The sequence below is a fragment of the Ipomoea nil genome, unplaced genomic scaffold (genome assembly GCF_001879475.1).
Source record: "Ipomoea nil cultivar Tokyo-kokei standard unplaced genomic scaffold, Asagao_1.1 scaffold1768, whole genome shotgun sequence".
Taxonomy (NCBI): domain Eukaryota; kingdom Viridiplantae; phylum Streptophyta; class Magnoliopsida; order Solanales; family Convolvulaceae; genus Ipomoea; species Ipomoea nil.
The window spans coordinates 465,127-490,752 of NW_017618196.1; the positions used below are offsets into that span (position 1 = coordinate 465,127).

Here is a 25,626-nt window from a genome sequence, read left to right on the forward strand (position 1 = left end):
CTCTCATTTTTCTAATTTACGAATTAAAATACCATGAATTCTCAATATGGTTAGGTTGCACCTGTCGTTACTAAACCTTAGCTTGCATGTGATAAAAATTAAAGGCTATGACCTGTTTACAGTGCTAGTTTCTGCTATAGAAACTCTTTGACATGAGTTTTGGGTATATGATATTTAAATTTATAGCCCTCTTTTTTTTTTGTATTTTTATTTGCCCAGAAGGTAGATCAATGACTTTAATTCTCTAAGTCACCCTTTAGGATGAACCTTGACGATGAATTCTTGACAAAAAATGGTCCACCTATCCCATCAATCCCCGAAGGACTGTTATGGCGTTACTATGAGTCAAGTTATATCACAAATCAATCCCTAAAAGTATTGCTATACCCCTTTTTTTTTCACCTAGTGCGTGGTTTCAAAAGTAACATTTCCCTATCTGCGTTATTTATAGTGCGCAGCCTATTTCAATATAGCACCATCACAGTGTACCTCTAAAAAGGCTACCAAATAAGCCTCCGTCTCTTGATTAATTAATACCAAGAACACATGATAGGAGACCAATACATATACTTAGGTACACTAAATTAATGAAGATCGTTTCTCGACATTAGGGGAAGATAAGAGTTCAAATTTAATAGGATGCCAAGAAACTTCATAGAATGAAAATATCTTCATTATTTAAATCCATGTACTAGTTAGACTGAACCGGAAGTTTAGAAGATAATCTATTTGCGATATTAGCAAATAAATCTGCCAAAATACATTCATTGATCATACTAATCATAAAAGAGTGACTAGGTCTCATGTACCTTCCCCAACCTGGACCAAATGAATATATCGATACTCCTTGATACCAGAAGTATAGGAGATCCATCGGTGTAAGAAATAAGAATCATTATACTAGATCTAGTATAGAAACATTGTCACTCTTGAAATAACATTAAATAATTTAGTCCTGAAGACGCTCGTCCAGATGACGAGAAACCCTAGTCAATTTATAGGTGCACCAAACAAACACAATACTAGGGATGCGGAACGACCAGATCAAAATATCTTTGGGAAATGTCTAGAATCTGGTTGTTTTAGAAATTGTCATTACTTTTACAAATATGAGAGACATTTATGAAAAGGTTATAGTTGTCGACAACACAATTGCCTTTACAAATTGCTCTATTATATGATAATCTGGATCCAGAGTTAGGCACCAGATGTGCCATGACTATTTAACGTATAAAGGAGCAATTAAAGCATAGCTCGACTCGCTAAAATGGATAATTCTCTTTATAACAATACACCATTGGAGCGTTAACCCTGAAAGTTACAAATGGGTGTGTGCATGAAAGAGAAATAAGAATAATGAGGTGATGAAGCGAGTTTGTAGCCTATGGGTTCACGCAGAGACCCTTAATTGATTTTAATCAAATATACTCTCCCACGACAAATGGCATTAAGTTCCGCTACATAATACAATTGGCAGAATAATAAATTTAGATATGAAGTTAAATTTATCTTGAGAAATCCCTGATGGATTCATAATTCTCGAAATGAGGATTTATTTAAGTATTATTATGTGCCATTATTTACTCTTTAAAGAGTTGCAAATGGGGTTATTATCCTCATATAGAAGGAATAATATGTACCATTATGTGCTCAATAAAGAATTGATAATAGACTTATTATCTCAGTCAAAACTGTAGGGTATACACCAGAAAACTGTAGGGTTCACCTATAATTAAAGCTTAAATGGTGAACTAAAAATAGCGGACTAAACGTGCTTAAATTCAGGCACTACCGCGACTAAAGTTTATGCGTAAGTCCAACTTAAATAGGAACTAATATAATTCCATCTCAAAGTATGCATTGCTAAAGGCATAATAAAATTGCATAATTTAAAACATAATATTATGCTTAGGACAAATATGCATAAAATTAAACATTAAACTCATATACCCCAAATAAATTGCATAACTTAAAGCAATTTACAATTTAAGATTTTAAAGTATAAATTTAATACTCAAACACCAATGAGTCCAAACCAAAAGAGACCCAACATTTTGAATAATAATGTACTGAATATATACTTTAAAATTTTTAAACTGTAAGCCCATGGCAAAATGTTTTAATGCATAAAGATCAAATTCATAAGAAATAACTGAATTTACAAATTCAAACAATATCAAACCAAAAAGATATCCTATAATTTGTAAATCAAAATCTCACAAACCCTAATTGCATAATTAAACTTAATATTATGCACTTAATGTGATCGAATGCATAAAACAATCTATAAAGTATGAACCAACTAAAGAATATGAATTTATACCAAATATTCATACTTAACCAAACATGGGCAATCAGAACTAAAATCATAATTCCAAGAACTAAATGAATTATGGAATTAATGGCAAAAGTCAATTGTCTAGCAAATATGTTTTCCCAAGATTACTAAATTGATTCAAAATCACTCTCCATAACCCAGTTGATAATATTATTATTATTAATGGCAAAATTGCAAATAACCAAAATAGCAATAAATAGCCATAATAATATTATCACATTAAGTAGGAAACTAAATATGAAAAAACAATGGTCAAAACCACTAACACTTATAAATGTTTTCGGATAAAATTTTGAAAACTCAATAAAATTTGAAGTCCGAAAAATATTAATGTCCAGAAAATTATTTTCTGAACTGGAGTATTGTCACATAAATTTATTTGGAAACAGTTCAAGGTGCATAATTGAATACCATAACAATATTAATTTCATCATTAATTAACTAATTATTAATAGCAATAAGTAACATTATAATCACTATTAACATTAGTAATGACAAACTAAAGTATGGTAATGCACTTTCAATGTTTTCATTTTTCTAAAGATAAAATATGTGACTAGTCCAAATTAGCGGTTAACCGTAACTGTAGCACTAATTATCAATAACAACCATAAAAGATAATTAATGGCTAACCTTATTGATGCAAACCGCATCTGCCCATTGCGCTAACAATGATGACGATCCACAAGAGAAGAAAAGACTCCAGAATTCTCCCAATCTTCACTATCGGTGTCAATAAACTCGATGCAGTGTCCAATGGTACGTGTAAAAAATTTATTGGTAGGACTTAATTACCAACATTAATAATCATGTAAAATGAAGTGGTAATCATGCCAATGTACCAAATATAGCAGATTACCATTAAATGATAATTATTATGAAAAGTAATAAAATGAGATTAGCCCCTAAACTTAATAACAGTAATTAATAATGCTAATTAATAATAATTACAATAAAGGCAAAACTGTAATTAAGGAATGCCAAATACTAATCTCAATTTACCACATACTAATTAACCATGACAATTATGATACTTAGGGAGACTAAAGTTAAGGTAATAACCAAATTGCCATTATATAGACAATATACCAACTATATTGCTTTTGCCATAAAATTTTTAATTTTGCATTTCCTCTTTTTAAACAGATTAACTGGATTAATCGACTGATGAAATGGACTGATTGATTCAGCGATGAAGTCAGTCAGTACTAACAGATCATAGAGATGTTTAAAGAAAATATAACAGCACAAAGCAAAAGACACAGGATGTTTACCCAGTTCGATACAGTGTGTATCTACGTCTGGGGGACGATCAAATAGGCATCCAATCCACTAAATCATAATCCAATGTACGAAGGTAGATAAACAATAATCTCACCCAAGTGCCCCACACAAGGTACATACCTAGTCTACACAGGTTTAGTGGATTGTTGAAGGTGGAGAGCCATGCATACAGAAGTCCAATGAAATCCCTTCACTTGGAGAGCCAACTCTGATGCAGTCCACTTCAACGACGCTCTTTACAGTTGTTCCCACAACAGTGTGATCACAATGTCCTTTCGTTTAAGCAGCAGTGATTCTTCTCAAGTTCATCATCTTAATCACCAAGAACATGTTGTATTGAGAAGAGGCATGATAATCAAAGATCTAATCTCATAAAACTGATGTGGAGTGTTTCTTCTCACTGAAGGCGTAACCCTAATTCACTTTGAATGCGGATACTTATAGATCCGTCGATAGAACACTCCTTCCATAGATGTATTTGATTGTAGATCGTAGAACAATATTTGTATAATGTAATCTTAAAGATTCGGTCCATACCTTTCCAAAGCAAATACGCTGATCTTCCTTCCAAATCTGTCTTCTGTAAACCGCGTACAGCTTTTAAGTAAACAGCTTCTTAAAACAGATCTTCAGTGTCAGTCCTTCTGATTGATCAGTCTTCTGTAGAGCCAAACGGACGCTAAGCTAAATCTATCTTAGTATGCCATAATAATATTGCCAATTATAAAATGGGGTTTTTGAACAATTAAAAACACTAACAAACTCCCCCTTTGGCTATTATTTGGCAAAACAACTCAACTATGTAGAAAGACATAAACATAAAGAACTAAGATAGGTTATCATAAAGAAACAACCCATGAGTCTGGTCTGATTACATAGCAGAACGAAAAATAGAAACACAGCATACATGTCATGCTGGTTCAAAACACAGTCTAAGAACATTCTTCAAATAAGAAGTGGTGCCATCAAAAACAACGCCCAGCCAGGGCCAGAAGGTACACAAAAACAACTCCCCCTGAGTTCATACTACTCCCCCTTTTTGCCAATGAGAGCCAAAGGTCAAGCATTGGAGGGAGTGTCACTGTCGGACTTCGCAGGTGCAGTAGCAATAGCAAATTCAGATAAGCTTAAACGAAGAAGAACGGTTGCCAGCTCAGTACGGGCCCTTGTCAGTTGTTTAGCAATTATACCATGAATTGTCACAAGCTCAGAGACCCGTGCCTTTAACTGAATGGAGAGATGAAGATCCTTGGCATGGGGCGAGTCATCAGCCACAGTATCAGGTTCAGAATTGGAGGGGGCAGTCACCGGTATAACATCACGAATGTGATCTCCAGTCAAAAGACGCCGATCAACAGTATAGAGTAGAGTTGGACTGATCACTTCACTCGGCATAGACTCAAGACCCTGAGTTGTAAGAATGCCATAAATCAGATTCGGGAAGGGTAGCCTTACCTTCTGCTCTCGTGGATGGATCATGTTGAGGATGTGGTAGTAAATCCAGTTTCCTAGATCAATCGGCATCTTTGTTCCAATTCGGTACAAGAAACCTGCCAGGTGCTTACCAACCGTGTGGAAGTGAGCTGATAGGAGCCAGTTGTGAAGAGCCAGGCGATGCAGAATAACATATCTGGATGTGAGTTGAGAGCTCGGCAGATAATCCTTGTCACCAGTAGGCCAAGTATCAAGCTGTCCACCCGTTAGAGTCTTGGCCACCAAGTTCCAATCTGTAATTGCCTCTTCTTGCACAACAGTCAGTCCATAGTATTCATTGATCATGTCAGGCCCGAAGATGTACCACTTCCCTCGAATGAAAATCTGCATTGGTCGTGGCCCAGTTAAGATATCAATCTCGTCATTGAGATTATAGTAGAATTCATAAGTGAGGAGCTTCGAGTATGGGCAGATGACAGTGACAGTCTTCAGCAGCCCTACTTCATTCAGCAGTGGTAGAATATCACATACGGAATTCAGCTGATTCTCATCAACAGATCGTTGAACAATAAGATCTCTTCTGACCATAGTGGACCATTTTCCCTGAGCAGCTGGAGATACAAACTGAGGCTTGTAAACAGATGTGTCAGACCCTTCAACAGGTTGAACTTCAGGAGTTATGCTTCGACCTCTGGAACATGTGGATGGTTTCCCCTTTCTGGCAGATGATGTAGGTACAGCAGCAGGTTGAACAGCTGTAGGGCCCTTTTGTTTAATAGAAGATCACAGTGTCTTGAACACTTGTTGGATAGGTGGGTTTGCTTCAGATTTGACGGTTTCACTAGACTTCCTTCTCTTCTCAGGCTGATCCACATCAGCACTGTCATCACCAGTCTCAACAACAACTTTCACAGGAACATTCTTCCTTTTTTACCTTCTCGTTTCTTTGGTTGGGGATTGGACAGGAGTCACAGAATGACTAGAATCAGAAACATTAGCAGAGGAGCTTCCAAGAAAATTTGTGGAATCAAGATGAGCTGTGGCCTCAACTGTCGGATCCGTAGATGCATGAGCTTGGGTGTCATATACTTCAGCGAGGATCTTTTCATCTTCACTCGAGGATTCCGAAGGATGAATCACTCTGTAGGGTTCTGGAATGGAGGCAGAAGGTAGACCAGCAAAGTGCCTAACATGTTCAAGACTCTCTGCCAGAGATGAGGAGGTGTAGACCGGAATACCAACCATATTCTTGGGTTCACGGGGGTTTGAGGGTTTCACATTCTCAATCACAGCAGGCATATCAGAGGGATTAACAGAAGAGTCGACTTCTTGTGGGACATCAGCAACAACAGAGGGGACAGAGCAATATTATCAGTCTCAAAAACGACCATACTTAGATTGTTGGGCTCATCAATCGGTTTGTCTTCCTCTACATATGCTTTAAAAGACTCACTATTCAAGAGATCAGACTTCACAGCAGGTAAGCAAGGAGGATCAACAGATACAGATGATTTCTCAGAGACTTAAGCAGGCACATTCTCAGAATCAACATGAACAATAGATGGGGCAGCATTAGACACTAGATTCTCAGGTTTATCAGGTGAAATTTCTATAGGAGAGTCAGAGGAATTTGACCTGTTTCACAGAATCTCAATACGATGTGTAGCTTCATTCTCAGCAGCCTGAAGATACAGGGGTTGAGCAATTTCTCGACGAAGGGAAATTTCTTCAGACTCAAGGGCTCTTTGAGCAAAGTAATGGAGGAACGCCCCAGCGCGATTTCCATCTGAGGGCTGTGGAATAGACGCAGGATTAATATCATCACCTGCTTCGGAGGCCAGCATCAATAGTTCACTGGTGTCATCATCGGACCAGTCGGTATAAAACTCAGGATAATCGGACAGTACAGTGACAATGATTTCATCGCGGAGAAGGGGATCAAGCTTCAATTTTTTCTTCATAGCCAACAGAAGTAAGGTTTTGACATGTTTGGTGGCTGTTTCTTGTGAATACACCTTTCTTCCAAGCTTGATGATCATATTACGAACTGCATCCGCCATTGATGAGAGATTTGAGAAGACGAGGAAGTAAACCCTAGATAGGAGATCAAGGAGAATACAGTCTGTGTGTAGAGAGAGTCTCTTGTTCGTTCTCTCAAGTCTTACTCGATACTCGATTATAAGCCCAAGGGAGAAGAACCCCAATAAATGCAGCTAGTCAGAATACATGCAGAGCTGATGTGATTGACGCAACGGTATACCTCCTTTTTAGGCAAGAAACGGATGCTAGGCATATTTCAAATTTGAAAAAGCCTAATTATTTTTATGGTAATTTAGGTTAAGATATTCTCTTAACAAAAATGAAGGGAGATTTAAAAGGAAGTCAAAACTGAAATTTGACCAGAATACGTAAACCTTGCACTCTCCTTCTGAGTGACGATCTTCCCTATTAGCCAATTCTGCAGATTCCCAGAGCAGATCTGAGAATCTCAAACCGGTTTGCGTCTAGGGGCTTAGTCAGGATATCAGCCAACTGTTTCTCTGTTTGAATATATTCCAACTCAATCTCCTTTGATTCTACCAGGTCTCTGATGTAGTGATGCCTTATATCAATATGCTTCGTTCTGGAGTGTTGAACTGGATTCTTTGAGATATTAATAGCACTGACATTGTCACAATAGAGTGTCATAATTCCTTGAGTAAGGTCATAGTCTAATAACATCTGTTTCATCCATACTAACTGAGTACAGCATCCACCAGCAGCTATGTATTCTGCCTCTGCAGTACTTAATGAAATTGAGTTCTGTTTCTTACTCAGCCATGACACCAAGTTCTTACCGACAAAGAAGCAACCACCAGATGTACTCTTACGGTCATCAATGTTCCCTGCCCAGTCAGCATCACAGTATGCAATTAGACTCAGTTCACTGTCCTTGGAGTATCATAGACCATACTGAATCGTTCCTTTTATATATTTCAGAATTCGTTTAGCAGCTATGAGGTGTGATTCCTTTGGATCAGATTGATACCTTGCACATATTCCAACACTAAACATTATGTCTGGTCGACTAGCTGTCAAGTACAACAGACTTCCTATCAGGCTTCGGTAGACTGTGTTATCCACTGATACACCAGTGTCATCTTTGGATACTTTTGTGGAGGTGGAGATCGGTGTCCTGGATGGTTTACATGATTCCAGATCAAACTTCTTGACTAAATTCTTAGCATATTTCTCTTGTGAGATAAAGTACCCTTCAGAACTTTACTTAACTTGCAGTCCTAGGAAGTATGTCAGTTGACCAACCATTGACATCTCAAATTCTTCCTTCATAACTTTTACTAACTCATCTGTGTATTTCTGTAGAGTTGATCCGAATACAATGTCATCCACATAGATCTGAGCAATGGTGACATGACTTCCAGTAATTTTTACGAATAAAGTTTTGTCAACACTTCCTCGTTTATAACCATGTTGTAGCATATACTGAGTCAGTCATTCATACCATGCCCGTGGGGCTTGTTTAAGACCATAGAGAGCCTTTCTAAGCTTGTAGACATGTGATGGATGTTCTGGATCTTCAAATCCCTTAGGTTGCGCCACATAGATATCTTCATGCAGGTACCCATTCAAAAACGTTGTCTTGACATCCATCTGAAACGATGTAAATCCCAGAATGCATGCAACAGCTAGCAGAATTCTGATTGACTCTAGTCTAGCCACAGGAGAAAATGTCTCATCATAGTCAATTCCTTCTATTTGAGTGTACCCTTGTGCCACTAACCGAGATTTGTTCCTTGCAATATTCCCAGCTTCATCAGTTTTGTTTTTGAAGATCCACTTTGTTCTAATTATGTTGACACCATCAGGTCTTGAAACTAGATCCCAAACATGATTTCGATCAAATTGATGTAGCTCTTCCTGCATTGCCTTGATCCACAGATCATCCTGTAAAGCTTCTTTTACATTCCTGGGTTCTATCTTTGAGGTATAGCAAGCAGACCCAGATATTTCTATCAGATTATTTCTTATTCTGCTCCTGTCTTCATCCCATCTGTTGGATCACCAATGATGTTATCTGATGGGTGATTTTTCTGAGTTCTGGTGGGTTTGTCTTTACCTGTATCATTTATGAGAGTTTTCTCCTGTTCCGAACTTTCTTGATCTTCATCTGAGGATTCTTGTGATTTGGGCTGACTGTTGCTGTCTGCAGTATTTAGTTCACTGAGAGGAAGCTTTGTCACTGGATCTGTCACTGTTGTGTCTACTGATTTTTCTGGACAGTCATCTATAACCACATTTACTGATTCCATCACAGATTGAGTTCTCTTGTTGTAGATTCTATAGGCACGACTGTTTGGAGAGTATCCAAGGAAGATGCTTTCATCACTCTTAGGTTCAAACTTCCCTCTTTGTTCTCTATCAGCCAACACATAACACTTTGTCCCGAACACATGAAAATACTTCAGGTTAGGCTTCTTTCCCTTCCAGATCTCATATGGTGTTTTGTTCGTTCCTGGTCTAAGATAGACCCTATTTACTGTATGACAGGCTGTATGTACTGCTTCAGCCCAGAAGCGCTGCGGCAGATGAGAGGCATGTAGCATAACTCTAGCCATTTCTTGTAAGGTTCGATTCTTTCTTTCCACCACACCATTCTGTTGAGCAGTTCTAGGAGCTGAGAACTCATGTGATATACCGTGCTCGGAGCTGAAATCTGAGTCTAGTGAATTCTCAAATTCTTTTCCATGATCACTTCTTAGTCTCTTAACTTTTATTATAGACTCATTCTTTTCCTTCTGAACCCTTATGCATAGAGTTTTAAAGGCCTTGAATGCTTATGATTTTTCTCTTAGAAAGTATACCCAGCTGTATCGAGAGAAATCATCTACACACACAAATATGTATTTCTTTCCCCCAATGCTTTCAGTCTGTGTTGGCCCCATGAGGTCTTTGTGAACAAGATCTAGACACTTCTCAGTGGTGATACCTCTTACTGCTTTGTGTGGAGTTCTGATTTGTTTCCCAATGGCACATGCACCACAAACCCTTTCCAGATCTATTCTGCTCTTAGGTACACCTCTCACAGCTTCCAGTTTGATCAGCTTATCCATATCTCTGAAGTTTACGTGACCCAGTCGTCTATGCCATAGTTTTGATTCATCAGATTTAGATAGGTGACATGCAGTTTCATTAGTCAAAACATAACAATTGTCTGAGGATCAGGTTCCTTCCATGACAAGTTGATTTGCTTTGTCACTAACTCTGCAGCAGTTACGATCGAAGCACACATTCCAATTTTGATCACACAACTGACTGATGCTAATCAGATTAGCTTTCAACCCACAGACTAACAGAACTTCTTCTAATTGGGGTAAACCTGGTACATTCAGGGTACCTTTCCCAACTATCTTTCCTTTTTGTCCATCGCCATATGTTACAGATCCATTGCTTGGTTGAACAGCCATGAGACACTTCGCATTTCCAGTCATATGTCTGGAACACCCACTGTCGAAATACCATCTAGATTCAGTTGTAGACGCAGTCAGAACTATAGTGGGGTAGCATATAACTTCTGAATTTCTGACCCAAACCTGTCTGTTAAACGGTGTAATGGTCTTATTCTGATATTTTTCCTTCCTTTGATCTCTGTAGAAAAAATAACACTCAGGCCGAGTATGACCTTTTGTTTGAACAGTAGTGGCAAATGGGAGTGTATTGTCTAACTCTGACAAACTTATTTTTGAACCTTGAATAATGAGATTGATGAGTTACTTTGGCACGGTCAGTATCTGCAGTCTGGTCATATCTCCTTCTCTTGTCAATTTTCTGTACTGACCGAGATGACTGTCCTTGTTCAAAGCTGTGAACTGCTGTGGCCTTAAACATACCCTCTTTGACAAACATAGGTGCATTATTCGAAGATTCACCTCGTTCAAATCCTAGACCTTTTTTATCATTAGGATTTCTGCCAGAGTCTAGAATCTTGTCTAAGGTTGATGTGGTGTCCATCATTTGGATATTTTTCTTCAGACCTTCCAATTCCTTTATCAGTTTTCCTTCTCTGGATCTTATCTGAGTGATGAGATCTTCTTTTATGACAAGGTCTGTATTCAGTTTTTTTAGAAGATCATCCCTTTGTTTCAGCTCGTCATTCAGATTTTTATCGACTTTCACTAGTTGTTCCCAGCTTGCAACAAGTTTAGCAAATTCTATTTCAAGTTGAGTATGTCTCTCTTCAAAATCATCAGTTGATATATAAGATTCTTCATCTGATTGGTTTCCGTCTGACTGAATGTCTGTAGCTGTAAAGAAAGCTACCTCTTGAGATACGTTACACATTCAGCCTGTATGTGTCCATAACCTTCACACTCTCTACACTGCACTGACCGGTTGAGAGACTTCCCTGTATCTGTGGAACTGTTTCTGTTTTGTCTTGTTCGACCAGTCTGAGATTGATTGTTCTGTGAAAAAGGAGTTGGTTCGGCTTTCTGATATGAGGAGTTATTGCCTTTGAATTGTGTCCTGGCGGGCTGACCTTGACTCTTTCTGTTGAATCCTTTTAATATTTTCTTGAAATTCTTGGTTAGAAGTGCCAAGGTTTCATCATATATTTCGTTTGTGTTAGAATCTCGATCAGCCTCAGCCACAAAAGCCACTGACTTTCCTTTTCTGTTGCTTGCAAGATCATCATCAGCAAGCACTTCTAGTTCATACGTGTGTAAACTTCCCATAAGTTCTCCGACAGTCTTCTTTTCCCAACCTGTGTGTTCCTGAATAGCAGTTACTTTCATCCGGAAGCGTTTAGGCAAAGATCGAAGGATCTTTTTGACTACTCTCTCATCAGTGAATGGTTCACCAAGAATTGAGGCTCTGTTCATCAGATTCTGAACCCGACTGTGAAAGGTCGAAATGGTTTCTTCTTCATTCATTCTAAGGGCTTCGAATTCTGACAGTACCATCTGTAGCTTTGACTGCTTGACATCACTAGTTCCCTCAAATCTGGTTTCAAGAATTTCCCATACACGTTTAGCTTCTTTTACCCCTGTGACAAGAGTAAAGATAGATTCATGCAGAGATCCTACAATCGAGTTCAAAGCTTTGTTGTTTAGATCAGAGGCATTCATTTCATCGTCAGTCCAAGTTTCCATGGGCTTATCTCCAGTGGTTCCATCCTCATTCTGAACAGTTGGACGGCTCCACCCAGTTAGGGCAGTAAGATAAACTCTGGTACCTTGTGCTTAGAGATATATCTCCATGCGAGCCTTCCAGAAGGAGTAGTTGTGACCATCTAGTTCTGGTGGTTTCATACTTGCATCCATCCTGAACAAAAACAACCAGCCAACGAACACACACAGAGGCACTTCCAAAAGACAGAGAACAATGCAAAAGTCAAAACTAAAACAACCCGTACGGATCAAGTCACTATGTAGACTTAAAAGCTCTGATACCACATGTAATATTGCATTTCCTCTTTTTAAACAGATTAACTGGATTAATCGACTGATGAAATAGACTGATTGATTCAGCAATGAAGTCAGTCAGTACTAACAGATCATAGAGATGTTTAAAGAAAATATAACAGCACAAAGCAAAAGACACAGGATGTTTACCCAGTTCGATACAGTGTGTATCTACGTCTGGGGGACGATCACATAGGCGTCCAATCCACTAAATCATAATCCAATGTACAAAGGTAGATAAACAATAATCTCACCCAAGTGCCCCACACAAGGTACATACCCAGTCTACACAGGTTTAGTGGATTGTTGAAGGTGGAGAGCCATGCATACAGAAGTCCAATGAAATCCCTTCACTTGGAGAGCCAACTCTGATGCAGTCCACTTCAATGACGCTCTTTACAGTTGTTCCCACAACAGTGTGATCACAGTGTCCTTTCGTTTAAGCAGCAGTGATTCTTCTCAAGTTCATCATCTTAATCACCAAGAACATGTTGTATTGAGAAGAGGCATGATAATCAAAGATCTAATCTCATAAAACTGATGTGGAGTGTTTCTTCTCACTGAAGGCGTAACCCTAATTCACTTTGAATGCGGATACTTATAGATCCGTCGATAGAACACTCCTTCCATAGATGTATTTGATTGTAGATGGTAGAACAATATTTGAATAATGTAATCTTAAAGATTCGGTCCATACCTTTCCAAAGCAGATACGCTGATCTTCCTCCCAAATCTGTCTTCTGTAAACCGCGTACAACTTTTAAGTAAACAGCTTCTTAAAACAGATCTTCAGTGTCAGTCCTTCTGATTGATCAGTCTTCTGTAGAGCCAAACGGACACTAAGCTAAAACCTATCTTAGTATGCCATAATAATATTGCCAATTATAAAATGGGGTTTTTGAACAATTAAAAACACTAACAAAATTAAATACTTAATATTATTATTAAGGCCCTGAAAAATTATTGATAGATTAAAAATTTAATCGACTTAAACAATAATTATAGTTCTTAATGACCAAAATAACAATTAAATCCTTAATGTCTCAAAATAGATCAAGACAATAATTATAGCACTTAATCACTCAAATTAGACTCATAAACCTCAATGGCCCAAGTGAATTATAACATGAATGATAAATGGTCTAGTACTGAAATAGACCCAAAACTTAATATTATTACCAACGATGAATACCAAAATATGGAAGTTAGTAATAATTAAAACTTAATAAACATGTTATAAGGAGCTATAATTATTATTAAAATATCAATCAAAATGGTGGGATCCATACTTTAATGACCCAAGATAGGTCCCAAATAGCTTGTTCAAAATAGGTTCTAAAGTTTTTGAGACACATAAACTAAAATGTGCTCAAAATTAAGGAGAAACCAAACAAGCTGCTTTAGTAGGTCATAATACCTAAAATTGACCTAAGGATCCAAAATTGAATGATATTTAATAATGAATTTATGAATTAATAATATGCTATATCCAACCTTAACGCATGCTTTTATAAATGTATAATTATAATAATAAAATAATTATTTAATAAATATACGTAGCATGCTTGGATTTGCATATTAATGTATTATTAACCCATATATCCTAAGTAAATTGCAATACTCCAAGGCAATTTAATATAAACCTCAACATTAAATTAAAATTCAAATAGCAAATTTAAAACTTAATATTTGCCCAAAATTGAATGATAATTTAATAATAGCTGAAAGATGAATTAATTTGATCAATTAACTAGAAGAAGTCCAAATATGATGATGGAGAAACTGAAGCAAGCCCAATGAAACAAAGCAGGCCCAAGAATTTTTTTTTTAATAGTCCAGGTCTGGCCGAATGGGCCAGACCCGGCCCACATAACATTCCACCATCATCTTCCTCAAATTAATTAGCCTAAAGCAACCCTATCTGCCCTGAGAATCAGCAGCGATGAAGCAGTGCTGAATGGGACAGAAGAACTGATTTTTTTTTAACTTTCCGCCGTCTCTCAATCCATCTACAGTCGCCGGCCCAATGATAAAACATGGCAGTAGAGAAAAATTAAGAATTTTGAAAATAATTTCAAAATTATGCTTTAGGCTCTTAAGATTAATTACGGCAGTATCAATACTAATTAATTCACTCAAAACATACATACTAAATTACTTAATTATATCATGACTGAATAGATATATTTTGTATGCATATTTCAACGAATTAATATATGAAACACATACAAAAACTTGATGTATATGAAAGCTTTAACTTAATATTGTTTTAGGCAAAACAATCAACCAGACAGAGATTATAAAGGCTCTGATACCAAATGTTAGATCTAAATAGTCTAACTATAATGAAAAACAGTATACGAGAAACCTGACCTCGTATGATAGCGGAAGCGTAGCCATGTTGATCTCCAGCCATAGTTGATGTTCCTGTTGTGCTGCCTCTTAACGGTAGACCGTTAGCCATGTTTTGCCTCAGACCTGACTCAGAATCCTAGATGGTGTATTGGTATCTACTGAGCAGTCTGAGTACCGTAACTGAATGTGCTAACATCATCATCCTGTATCCCATCAATCCAGGATTATATTAGGCACAGAGTTTGGTGGACTAACAACTTCTAGTTATTCAGTCCAACCAGACCACTTAATTAGCCTAGTCTACTTGCACCACTTAATTAAGGCCCTAATATATAATATATAATATATATTATTAGGGAAAATCTTGCAGATTGATAGTGTAAACATCAATGAAATATATAAAGAGCTTGATGATGTCAGTTCATGTTTAAAGACTGAGACTTTTGAAATAAAAAGCTTGTGAAAGCTATAAGTATTATCTCGACTTGAAGATCGAGTTTTTCCTTGAAGAATTTTTTTATATACACCAGTCAGCCTACATCTAAAAATGCCTTTTCACATGTCTATATGCATAAGTGTCATGTTTTTATCAAACTAAAGGTTTCCTAATAATCGCTTGAAGCAGATAAGGAACCGTTTGGACTCGAAGTCCCTTACTTCATTATCGTTGGAGCACCATTTTAAAACGAGAAGTTCCATAATCGCTACAGGCATGATATTTGCGATGAAATTGCTAGCAAATCTAGTGCTCCTCCTACAAATGAAGTACTTGAATAATGATTAACATGTCCTCCTGTATCTTCGAGATACAAAGACATGACATTTATGTAAGAAACTATGATATGGCTTTAATAGGCTACTTGGGTACTGGCTATTTTGTTTGATCCCCGCAATGCCAAGTCCAAATTGGTTATACAATGAATTTCCATAAATGTTCAAAATGAGGGCACTAACACTTGTGTTGCACAAATGTTATATGAGCTCTAGAAGAGCCATAAGATTATTAGATATTTACTCTAGTGACAATCTAGAAGATTTGTCCAATCCATTTCTTCAAATTTTTGAAATATATGTAGAACTTGAAGATTATTATCTTCAGGGGGAGATGGGAAGTACATTTACTCGAATCAATCCGGAAGATTGGATGTAAAATCCTGAAGATTAAGTCATAAAAGACTAACAGTTGCGCACTATTTGCAACACATCATGTACTCTTTTCCTCACTAGTTTTCTCCCATTGGATTTTTTTAGTGTGGTTTTTAACGAGGCATATAATGATGTAAATGGGGAAATGTTGCAAAATAAGTGCTTAAATGAACAAACCCCAAAATCCTGAAGATTATGCAGTTTGCGCCCTGAAGGCTTATGGTTGTACTCTTTTTCCCTTAACTAAGTTTTTCCCACAGGAGTTTCTTAAGTTAAGGTTTTTAATGAGGCAACCAATACAATATATGTTTTTACATATATCATGCATGTACTCTTTTCTTTAATTAGGTTTTTCCCACATGGTTTTCCTAGTAAAGTTTTTAATGAGGCAAGGTTGTGGACAAATAATGTCCAATTCAAGGGGGAGTGTTACAAATATATATTATTAATGGACATTATTAGTATTTATTCTTGTAACAGCTGAAACGGTTTCTGGAATTTATTGTGTGGATTATCATGTACCCTATATATATATATATATATATATATATATATATATATATATATATATATATATATATATATATATATATATATATATATATATATATATATTGTACTATTGTACAAGACAGTGGAATGAATAAGATGATTCTTCCCTTCTCTTTGGTTTTTTAACAGCCTAAGACTTTTTCCGATCAAATATTTTGTACTTTGTGCAGTAATGGTTGTTCCTTAAAAATTATTTCTCTATTTTGCCCTTATTGGCTTCCCGTCCTTCAACTTCCGACAATATAAAGTAGAAGAGTAAAAGTCAAAAAGTAGGTTGTAAATTCTGCTGCACGGTTGGTTTAGACCTTTCATTTATACTTCTTTCAATTTTTTACCATTTTATGTCTATTCTTTGTCCTTTTATTCAAATTATTACGTCCCCCCCCCCCCCCCCCCCCGCTTACTTCAATTTTCTTTTGGAAGACTTCATGCAATTCTCTTTCATCCTCCCCATTTTTCTCTCTGTTTCTTTTCTTTCCTCTCAGCTCATAACAAAATTCGTTGCAAGTGTAGGCCGCCATTTCTATTATGATAAAGCTTCTCCTCTTCATCGTCGTTTCTTTAGTCCGATCATCTTCTTCTCTCATGGTCCACCTCTCTCTTTAAATTTCTTTTTTTTTCTCTCTCTCTCTCTTCTCCATTCAAATATAGCATTTATATTAAAAATGTCTTTTAAAACATAAAATTAATAGGAATAAATTTTTCATTCAAATAATATGTACAATAGGGTATAATATGAAAAAATAAAAATGTGAGCACCTTAAGCATTAAAATGGCGCACCTTAAGCATTTAAAATGACGCACTTTAAATACACAAACCATACACCTTATGCACACAAACAAATCACCTTAAGAACACAAACCGCGCACCAAAAATTTTAAATGGTGCACCTTAAGTACACAAACCCCGCACCTTAAGCAGTACTCTTTGTATATTTGTTTATTTCAAAACTAGTTACTCCATATAATTTAATCTTTCGTATTAACTTTTTTTTTTTGACATATTTGCTTGTCTATTAACTAATTTATTATTATTATTATTATTATTATTATTATTATTATTATTTTGTAAATGATACAACGTTGATTTCCTTAAAAAGCCAACGTCATAAAAAAGCGACGTAATATTGTTTTTTAAATTCAAAATAATTATGTAATTATTAACAATGTTCGTTAGTTTATATATATATAATTGACGTTAAAATATTTTTTTAAGTTCTAAATATATTTAATGTTTTCATGACGATTTTATTACAGTCGACGTCGTGATATGTCCGATGTTATATGTTATTTTTTTGTGGTGTAATGATTCTATAAATATATTATTAATGACAACATGTGTGAAGAAATTAACAATACTAACTTAAATCAAATATTGTAATAATATTACCTAATTATTACAGTCATTTTTTGTTAATAGTACTCAATAAAATTACAGTCGTGCTCTTTTAACATCATCGTAAAATTAAAATTTTAGATTAAAATTCACGTTGTGTTCAAAAAAAGATTTAAATTCGCATCGGGCCTTACACTACGCGCAACGGCGTGCCGGCTAGTATTCCATTGAGTTTTATTTTATATTTAATCTCCTTGAATTAATTACAATCGGTTTAAAAGTTAATAAAGTAAAGGAAAAAAGTGAAGTGAACCTCCTAACACCAATATCAACCAATCACATCATAGCGTATCAAAAATTGAGTAAACTTTGTAAGGACTCTCATAGTATAAATTCTTAAGTAATGTGACAAGTCAGCTTCTTCCTTCCGACACCATGCACTCGCTGGCAATGGATTAATTACTTCAATTGTCATCTATAATCATGACTTAGAACACTCTTATTTGCTAAAGGACTTGTAGTTGAGTGACATAGTTGTGCCCCCTCAAATGAGAGGTTTTAGGTTAGAACCCCAGTGTGCATGTGTAATTGGGTGCATTAATATCATTTTTTTAATTTTAATTTTTTTTTATGAAACTGTAGTTAAATTAAATCCGAAATCGACTGTATAACCGTATCTCGTAGTTGATATCATCCTTATATACTACATCAACCAGAAATCGAACATACCCGTTGTCTCTAGTGAACTTTCGCACAGTAGAGACTAGAGAGTCGATCAACATGGCTTCTTTTCGCCACACCCCCGCTTGTTATCTCCCGACCTTTTAATTTGAGGTTTTGTCTAGTTGAGTTATCCCGGTCCTACTTGCACGGTCTTGCCTAATCGAGTGAGTGATTAAATTCACTTGTTATCTCCTGGCCTTTCCGTTTGAGGTTTTGTCTAGTTGAGTTATCCCGACCCTACCTGCACGGTCTTGCCCGATCGAGCACGTGATTAAATTCACTTGTTGTCTCATAGTCTTTGCATTTGAGGTTTGTCTGGTTGAATTCCATGCCCTACCTGCACGGTCTTGTCTTGGTCGAATATGTGATTAAGTTCACTTGTTGATTTTCAAACTTATCAATTAAGGTTTTGTCGGATAGAGTTATCTCGGCCTAACCAACATGGTCTTGTCCAATCGAGTGGTTGATACATGTATCCTGCTTCTCAACGATCGATATATGTTTATTCCATTCCCCAACGGACATATCTATCCTGTTCTTCATCGATTGAGATATCTTATCCCACCTCTCGATGGTTGATGGCAAAATAAAAGATAAGTATAGATGTTACTATTAGTATTAACGAGACAACTAGCGTAACCTTGACCCTTATACTCAGACTTGGGGGGCTCACCACGGATTATCAAGGCACTCAGAGTCGTAACTACTCTCTTTTATTGGCACACCGTGCAATTTAGAGAGTGGGGCCTTTAGGGCTTATGATGGAATAGGTGTATGATGGAATATGATGAGATATTGATGGAATTGTTAATAACCATGGAGTTAGTATGATGATGAAGTTAGTATGTATTGACCATGGAGTTACTGTAATGATGAAGTTAGTATGTATTGACCATGGAGTTAGTATGATGATGAAGTTAGTATGTATTGATGATTGGCCTGGGTTGGTGTAATTAGCTTGTATAAATAATAGGCTACTCATTCTAGCCTAAAAATGGGAGTGAGATCTAAGAATGAATCATTCTCTCATCCAATATCATCCCATTCTTCTCTACAACATATACTCTCTATTCTTAAGTATTCATTCAATATCATTGAAATCATAATCTCACAATCTCATATCTTCTACATTATTCTATCTATTTTCTCTAATATATTCCTACTATTTTATACATAATTGATTGATTCATACACTCATTGGGTCAATTAGTTCCATCATTCTATAATAGTTTCTATATTGCACGGGAAGGTAAGTGCACTAGGAAGACCTTATGTGATAGGCTTGACTCTTTAAAAATGAGAAAATCATCATTGCAGTCCCTCAATTGTTTTCCAATTATTAATGTAGTCCGTAGTTTTCAATTTCAACTAATTTAATCCTCTAATTGTTTAAAATTTCGTCAATTAAACCCTTCGCCGTGGGTCTTTTTTGCTTTTTTTTTTTTCTCAGGTATTCCCCTAGCGTTGGCCTGGCTTTCTCTTACCTCCCGCAAGTAAATCTTTACAGCTTTAGCACCGAAGGGGTTTGACTATGGCTGGCTACCGTTCTTTTCGTATGCTAATCTTAACCGGTCGCTGAGTGCGTCAAGGTGCCTAGGCTTGCTTCTGCGGGCAGCCAATTTATGGACACTTTAATTTCAGACAATTTATAAACAACATTTATACCACTTGGGATTAAGGGGTGACATTTATAATTAATATATACCTGAATGACATAAATTACAATTTTCCCTTATTAAAATGGTTGATCCTGTTTAAGATCATCTCACCTAAGACATGTAATTAGTTTTAGTAAAAATGTAATATTTTTTATGGGTTACCAATTATTACATTTTCACTAATATTTTTAAAGAGATAAATAATTGTTTTAGTAAAAATGTATGACTTGTTGACTCATAAAAAATATTAAATTTTTACTAAAAAATATTACATATTTAAAAATCATATCAGACTTACACAAGTTTTTGTATTATTAAAAATAAAAAATGTGTCTTTTATAAATATTGAGATTGTTTTTCTTATTAAGAATTATTTTTTAAAACAAATAAATATATAGTATTTCACAATATCAACTAATTAATGAATAAATATTGGCAATACAATAATGAAGGTGCCTACTAGAGCAACTAAAGAAAATGACAAATATTCCTGCAGGGAGAAGAAGGATGGCTACTATCAAATAACTTCGAATCAATATAAGAGTTTGAACCGATGACTAAAAGTTTAATCGGGTCTTAAAATATAAATAAAATTTAAAAGATAGCACTACTAGTATTAATTAACTGTGTGATTAAAGTTGCCACAATATAATAATGCATCTATACTCTGACCATATGCGTGTGAAAGCAACTTTTTCCGGATTCTGAAAGCAACTTTTTTATTTATCAACTTTGGTAGTGATGTATGAGCTGTAAAGAAAAGTATAGGAAGAGGTAAAAACTGGTTAAATGGATTTAAGTAAGGGTGTTTTTTTTTTTTTTTTTGGTTAAATGGATTTAAGTAATGGTGTTTTTGGAAACTTTGAAAAATAATTTCTAGAAATCATTTTTTTGAGTTTTTAGTGTTTGGCTATGTTAGTTATGTTGAATCACAGAAAACACATACAAAAGTGTCTATGTAAGATGCCTTATCCAGCCTGAATATGATGAATCAAATATGGAAGGGTATGTAGAAGACCAGTCGTTATATTATAGACTGCGGTGCATGTGCACCGCGGTCAAAACGACACCGTTTCTTTAAGTAAAGAAACGGCCCGCCGTTAGAGTTAACGGAGTCCGCTTATTTGATGTATTAAACACCAACTAACACTACAGTATATCCAAACCGACACTACAGTTATATCAAAATGATACTGTAGTTATAGTGAAATGAAACTACAGTGTATATAAACTGAAACTGAATAACATTTCACATATTTGAGTGTATATTGTACAATGAAGCTGTAATTATATCAAAATGATCATGTAGTTGTGTTTTAATGAAACTATAGTGTATATAAAATAAAATTAAATAACATTTTCACATATTTGTGTCTATAAATATCGAATGAAACTATAGTTATATCGAAATGAAACTGTAGTTGTGTTCAACTGAAACTGCAGTGTATACAAAATGACACTGAATAACAGAGTTACTTTTTGCAAAAGAGTGCGAAACGGCGGAAACAAACACTGTTAATTTTCATTTAAAAAAAAAAGACGCGCGGTGCATAATCGATTATGCACCGCGGTGCATAATATAATTTGCCGTAGAAGACGATTTGGTTGGGCTTCCTTTTCTTGAGCTGATAAAACTGAAAGAAGTCTCCAATGATTCATATTGGAAAGGCACTGACAGAAATTTTAGTGAGCTAAAATTTTTGTTCCTTGGAGCTAAAAACTTCGTTTGTTGGAAATTTAATGAAGGGGAACAATTTCTTTTATCTTGATCTCTTAGTCCGTAAAAGATGTTGTTCGAGTTTAGAAGTGGTTCCTACTAGCTTTGAAGAGATCATCTGATATAATGAATTGAGGTAAAAACTTGCTCCCCTTATGTTTGACTTTTGCCAATGAAATTAATGATGCCTGGCAAGAAAATTATGGATACAACCGCATTGCTATTCACCATGGTCTGTCTCTTCTCTTTACCAAATCTGTTATCAGGCCAATTAAGTTTGTAATTTCTATTAATCCCGAGTACTAATATGCTTTTGCAGATTCATATGCAAACTGAAGAATACTGTTTATGAAATTCCAAACTGGGAATCTGCTAGTGAAGATGTACAGGTAATTAGAGGAATTGTCTGGGTATTGTATTTCTTTCTAATTCAAGGATGTGTTTTTCAACTTATAGTTAGACTACACATATATTATTTGATATGTATTATTGATAATGACGGTTTTTACATATCCATCAAGTATCAAATTACAATATAGAGTTAAGATATAAGCAATTATACACATAACAACCATATATACTGTATTTGTTGTTTTTTTTTTAAATATTTGTAGTATATACTAAATAAACACCTATGTAACAAATTAAAAGAGCAAAAACAATATATTATTCTTCCCTATATATATATATATATATATATATATATATATATATATATATATATATATAATTTTTTCAAAAGGCTGAACCTCAACCCTAAGGGCCCCCCACACCCCGACCCGACAGAGCATTTGGGAGGATGTAAATCATGGTAACTCAACTGAACATGAACCACAGAGGCTAGACCTGTGTATATATATAATTGTTAATAGTATTGGTGTTATAACACATCTGATCAATCATCACTAGATTTTTGTTTTTGATTTATACACAATTAGCTCTGTGCCTTTGATACATAACATGTTTGATTTTGTTTATTACTTGTTTTGATAGGGATGACATCAAGTTGCAACGTGGTCAATTTGTAGGATTGAAGTGTGCTTTTGGTGATTGATAAATGTTGGAGTCTGCTTTTTGAATGATCAAAATGTTTGGTGACGCTACTTTTGCTTTTGCTTTTTTAAGTGATTTGGATTGTGTTGTGTAATGGAAGAAATGATTGAGTTTGTATGATTGGGGTGCACTGTTTGAATTGCTTTTGAGTCTTCCACATCCTCTTTACAATCAAAGGAATGCTTTGTATATGGTAGAAATGTGACATTTTCAAGAATTTGACATCCCTAAAGTAATATATGACATACTTAGCTTGAAGCAAACGCTTCTGGTAGGTTCTTGACGGATTGGTCATGGAAGAAGTTAGGAAATAATTGACAGTTTGACACTTATTGTGATTATTAAAATTGAAAAGATAACACTATTTAATTAATGAATTGTATGATTAAAAGTTGCTACAATAATACAAGCTTTCTTATGTGAGTGTACGTGTGAAATGAAGTTTTCAATTACCAACTTTAGTGGTGGTGTATGGGTGTAAAGATGAGTGATTGGGGCCACAATAAATCATGCAAACATTTTAGCTATCACCTTTTTTTTTTTTTTTTTTTTTTTAACATAAGAAGTAGATAGAAGGATAAAAAAAAAATTTTAAAAAAAAAAAGAAAAAAGAAGAAGATAAACCTTAATCAAACATGGAAACAATTAGAAAAAAACTTATTAGTTAAAATGCTTATTGGAGGAACTTAAAAAAAATAGAAATAAAAAAATAAATTGTAACTAAAATGCTTATGAAGTTTGGTCATCCAATTAGGGTAAGAGTAGCTCTAACTTTAGTCATTACAAACTCTAGTAGTGTTATATGAGCCCATGACTATCATCAATGGTCAATTCCAAATAAAGAGATAAAACAATAAATTTAATATCAAAACTCTTCGTGGACACGACTGGCTGTCTGCCTCCTTGACTAAGCCGATTAGTTTTTTCTTCATTCCCCTTTGCGTATCTCGAATCGATGCCCGAAATCGGCTAAATCCTTTAGTGAGCAAGACTGATTGCTGCCTCTTTCTTTAGTTGCTCTTAGGCTTGAAAAAGTTAAGTTGGTCTCGCCAGGATTGTACACAAGATGACTTCTCAACTCCCACCACCTTCTTAGGCTTTAAAAAGCCAAGTCATAATAACACGCCTCGCTGGGAGGGGTGATTGGTTCGCCCCCAACTGCACGCAACAAGGCTGCTGAACTCCCACCACCTTCTTAGGCTTGAAAAAGCCAAGTCAGCCTACCTCGCTAGAAGGGGTGACTGGTCAGCTCTCGACTTCATGCAACAATATTGCTTAACTGCCACCATCTTAGGCTTGAAAAAGCCAAGTCAGTTTACCCCGCTAGGAAGGGTGACTGCTCGGCTCTCGCCCACCGCTGATGCCATAGCTTAGGAAGTGTTTTCACGAACCAACGAATTTTATTACGAAGTAACTAAGTAACAAAGGAGTGGTCTGGCAATTGAGTGCCTACATTAGATAATATGGTCAGCCAAGGTCCCTCGACTTTGGTGATTTTGCCATCTATCGTCCTTAACTTTAATATGTTTTTGCGTAGTCATCCGACTTCGTAATTTTTACCTCCTGTGATCCTCCTGTTAGTATCTCACGTAGTCACGTTTGCACCGTTAATTTCAGAGGTAAAATGGTAATTTCTCATTGTTTATTGATTTTTAAAAGAAAAAATAAATATTTAATTGTTAAATAATAATAATAATAATAATAATAATAATAATAATAATAATAATAATAATAAAGAACACCCGCCAGAGACGAAGAAGTCTTCGTCCCCGGCAGGGTCCCTTCGTCTCCCAGCCGGAAACGAAGGTACCTCTTCGTCTCCAGGCCAGAGACGAAAGGACCCTGCTGGAGACGTGTTCTTGTTTTTTTTTTTTTTGTTTTTTTTTTTTAAATTTTACATATTTATTTTATTTAAAATTATTTTTAAAAATAATTTTTATATTTGAAAACCGCCAGACAAAGTAAACAAGTCATTTTCGGTTAAATTACCTGAGTTTGTGTTGTTCAGGTATATTTTCTCAATTTATTGCACTTAGGGGTGTACGTAATTTGGATTAACCGAACTACCACTCAAAACTCGAATTGAATTTTAAATTTCGGGTGAATCTGAATAGTTATTGGTTCGGATATATTAAAATTTAGTATAACCGAATATTATATGAAAAAAATATAAATACAAAAATAATAAAAGCGTTATAAAATTCAAAATTGATAAAAATAAAATTTTGAGTATATCCAAACTAACCCGAAATAATTTCACTCAAACCGAATATATCCGAATTAAATTTTGTTCGAATATCGGGTGTCAAAAACATCACTCGAAAATTTTGGATATTCGAAATAAAATTCGGGTGTCACCTGAACCGAAACAACGCCCACCCCTAATTGCAGGCTAAAGAGTCAGCCCAAAGAACTACTCTAAATATGTATTTCTAACTTTAAAAATCAATAAAAAAAATGAGAAATTACCATTTTACCCTTGAAATTATCGGTGCAAACGTGAGATACTAACGGGAGGACCGCTAGAGGTCAAAATTACAAAATCGGATGACTACATTGAGACATATTAA

General features: G+C 35.5%; 2 protein-coding genes across 2 annotated transcripts in view; one reads left to right on the top strand and one right to left on the bottom strand.

Annotated features, from left to right (window-relative positions):
• The window catches only part of LOC109192092 (putative late blight resistance protein homolog R1A-10), a 185,287-nt gene that overhangs the window by 97,362 nt on the left and 62,299 nt on the right, over positions 1–25,626 (top strand). The gene's annotated exons all lie outside the window — the stretch shown is intronic.
• Positions 4,682–6,301, bottom strand: LOC109192077. The gene is made up of 3 exons (XM_019342675.1): positions 5,991–6,301; positions 5,844–5,936; positions 4,682–5,774 (listed from the first exon to the last, which is right to left on the bottom strand). The coding sequence occupies exons 1-3, from the start codon at positions 6,299–6,301 to the stop codon at positions 4,682–4,684; spliced, it is 1,497 nt and encodes a 498-aa protein (XP_019198220.1).

Excerpts from the sequence above, each read along its gene's own strand:
- LOC109192077 (XM_019342675.1), bottom strand. The coding sequence starts at position 6,301 with ATGGTTGGTATTCCGGTCTACACCTCCTCATCTCTGGCAGAGAGTCTT. Across the intron at positions 5,937-5,990 it reads CCAACCAAAGAAACGAGAAG|TGCTGATGTGGATCAGCCTG; the intron begins GTAAAAAAGGAA and ends TGGTGATGACAG. Across the intron at positions 5,775-5,843 it reads CAACAAGTGTTCAAGACACT|AAAGGGGAAACCATCCACAT; the intron begins GTGATCTTCTAT and ends ATCATCTGCCAG.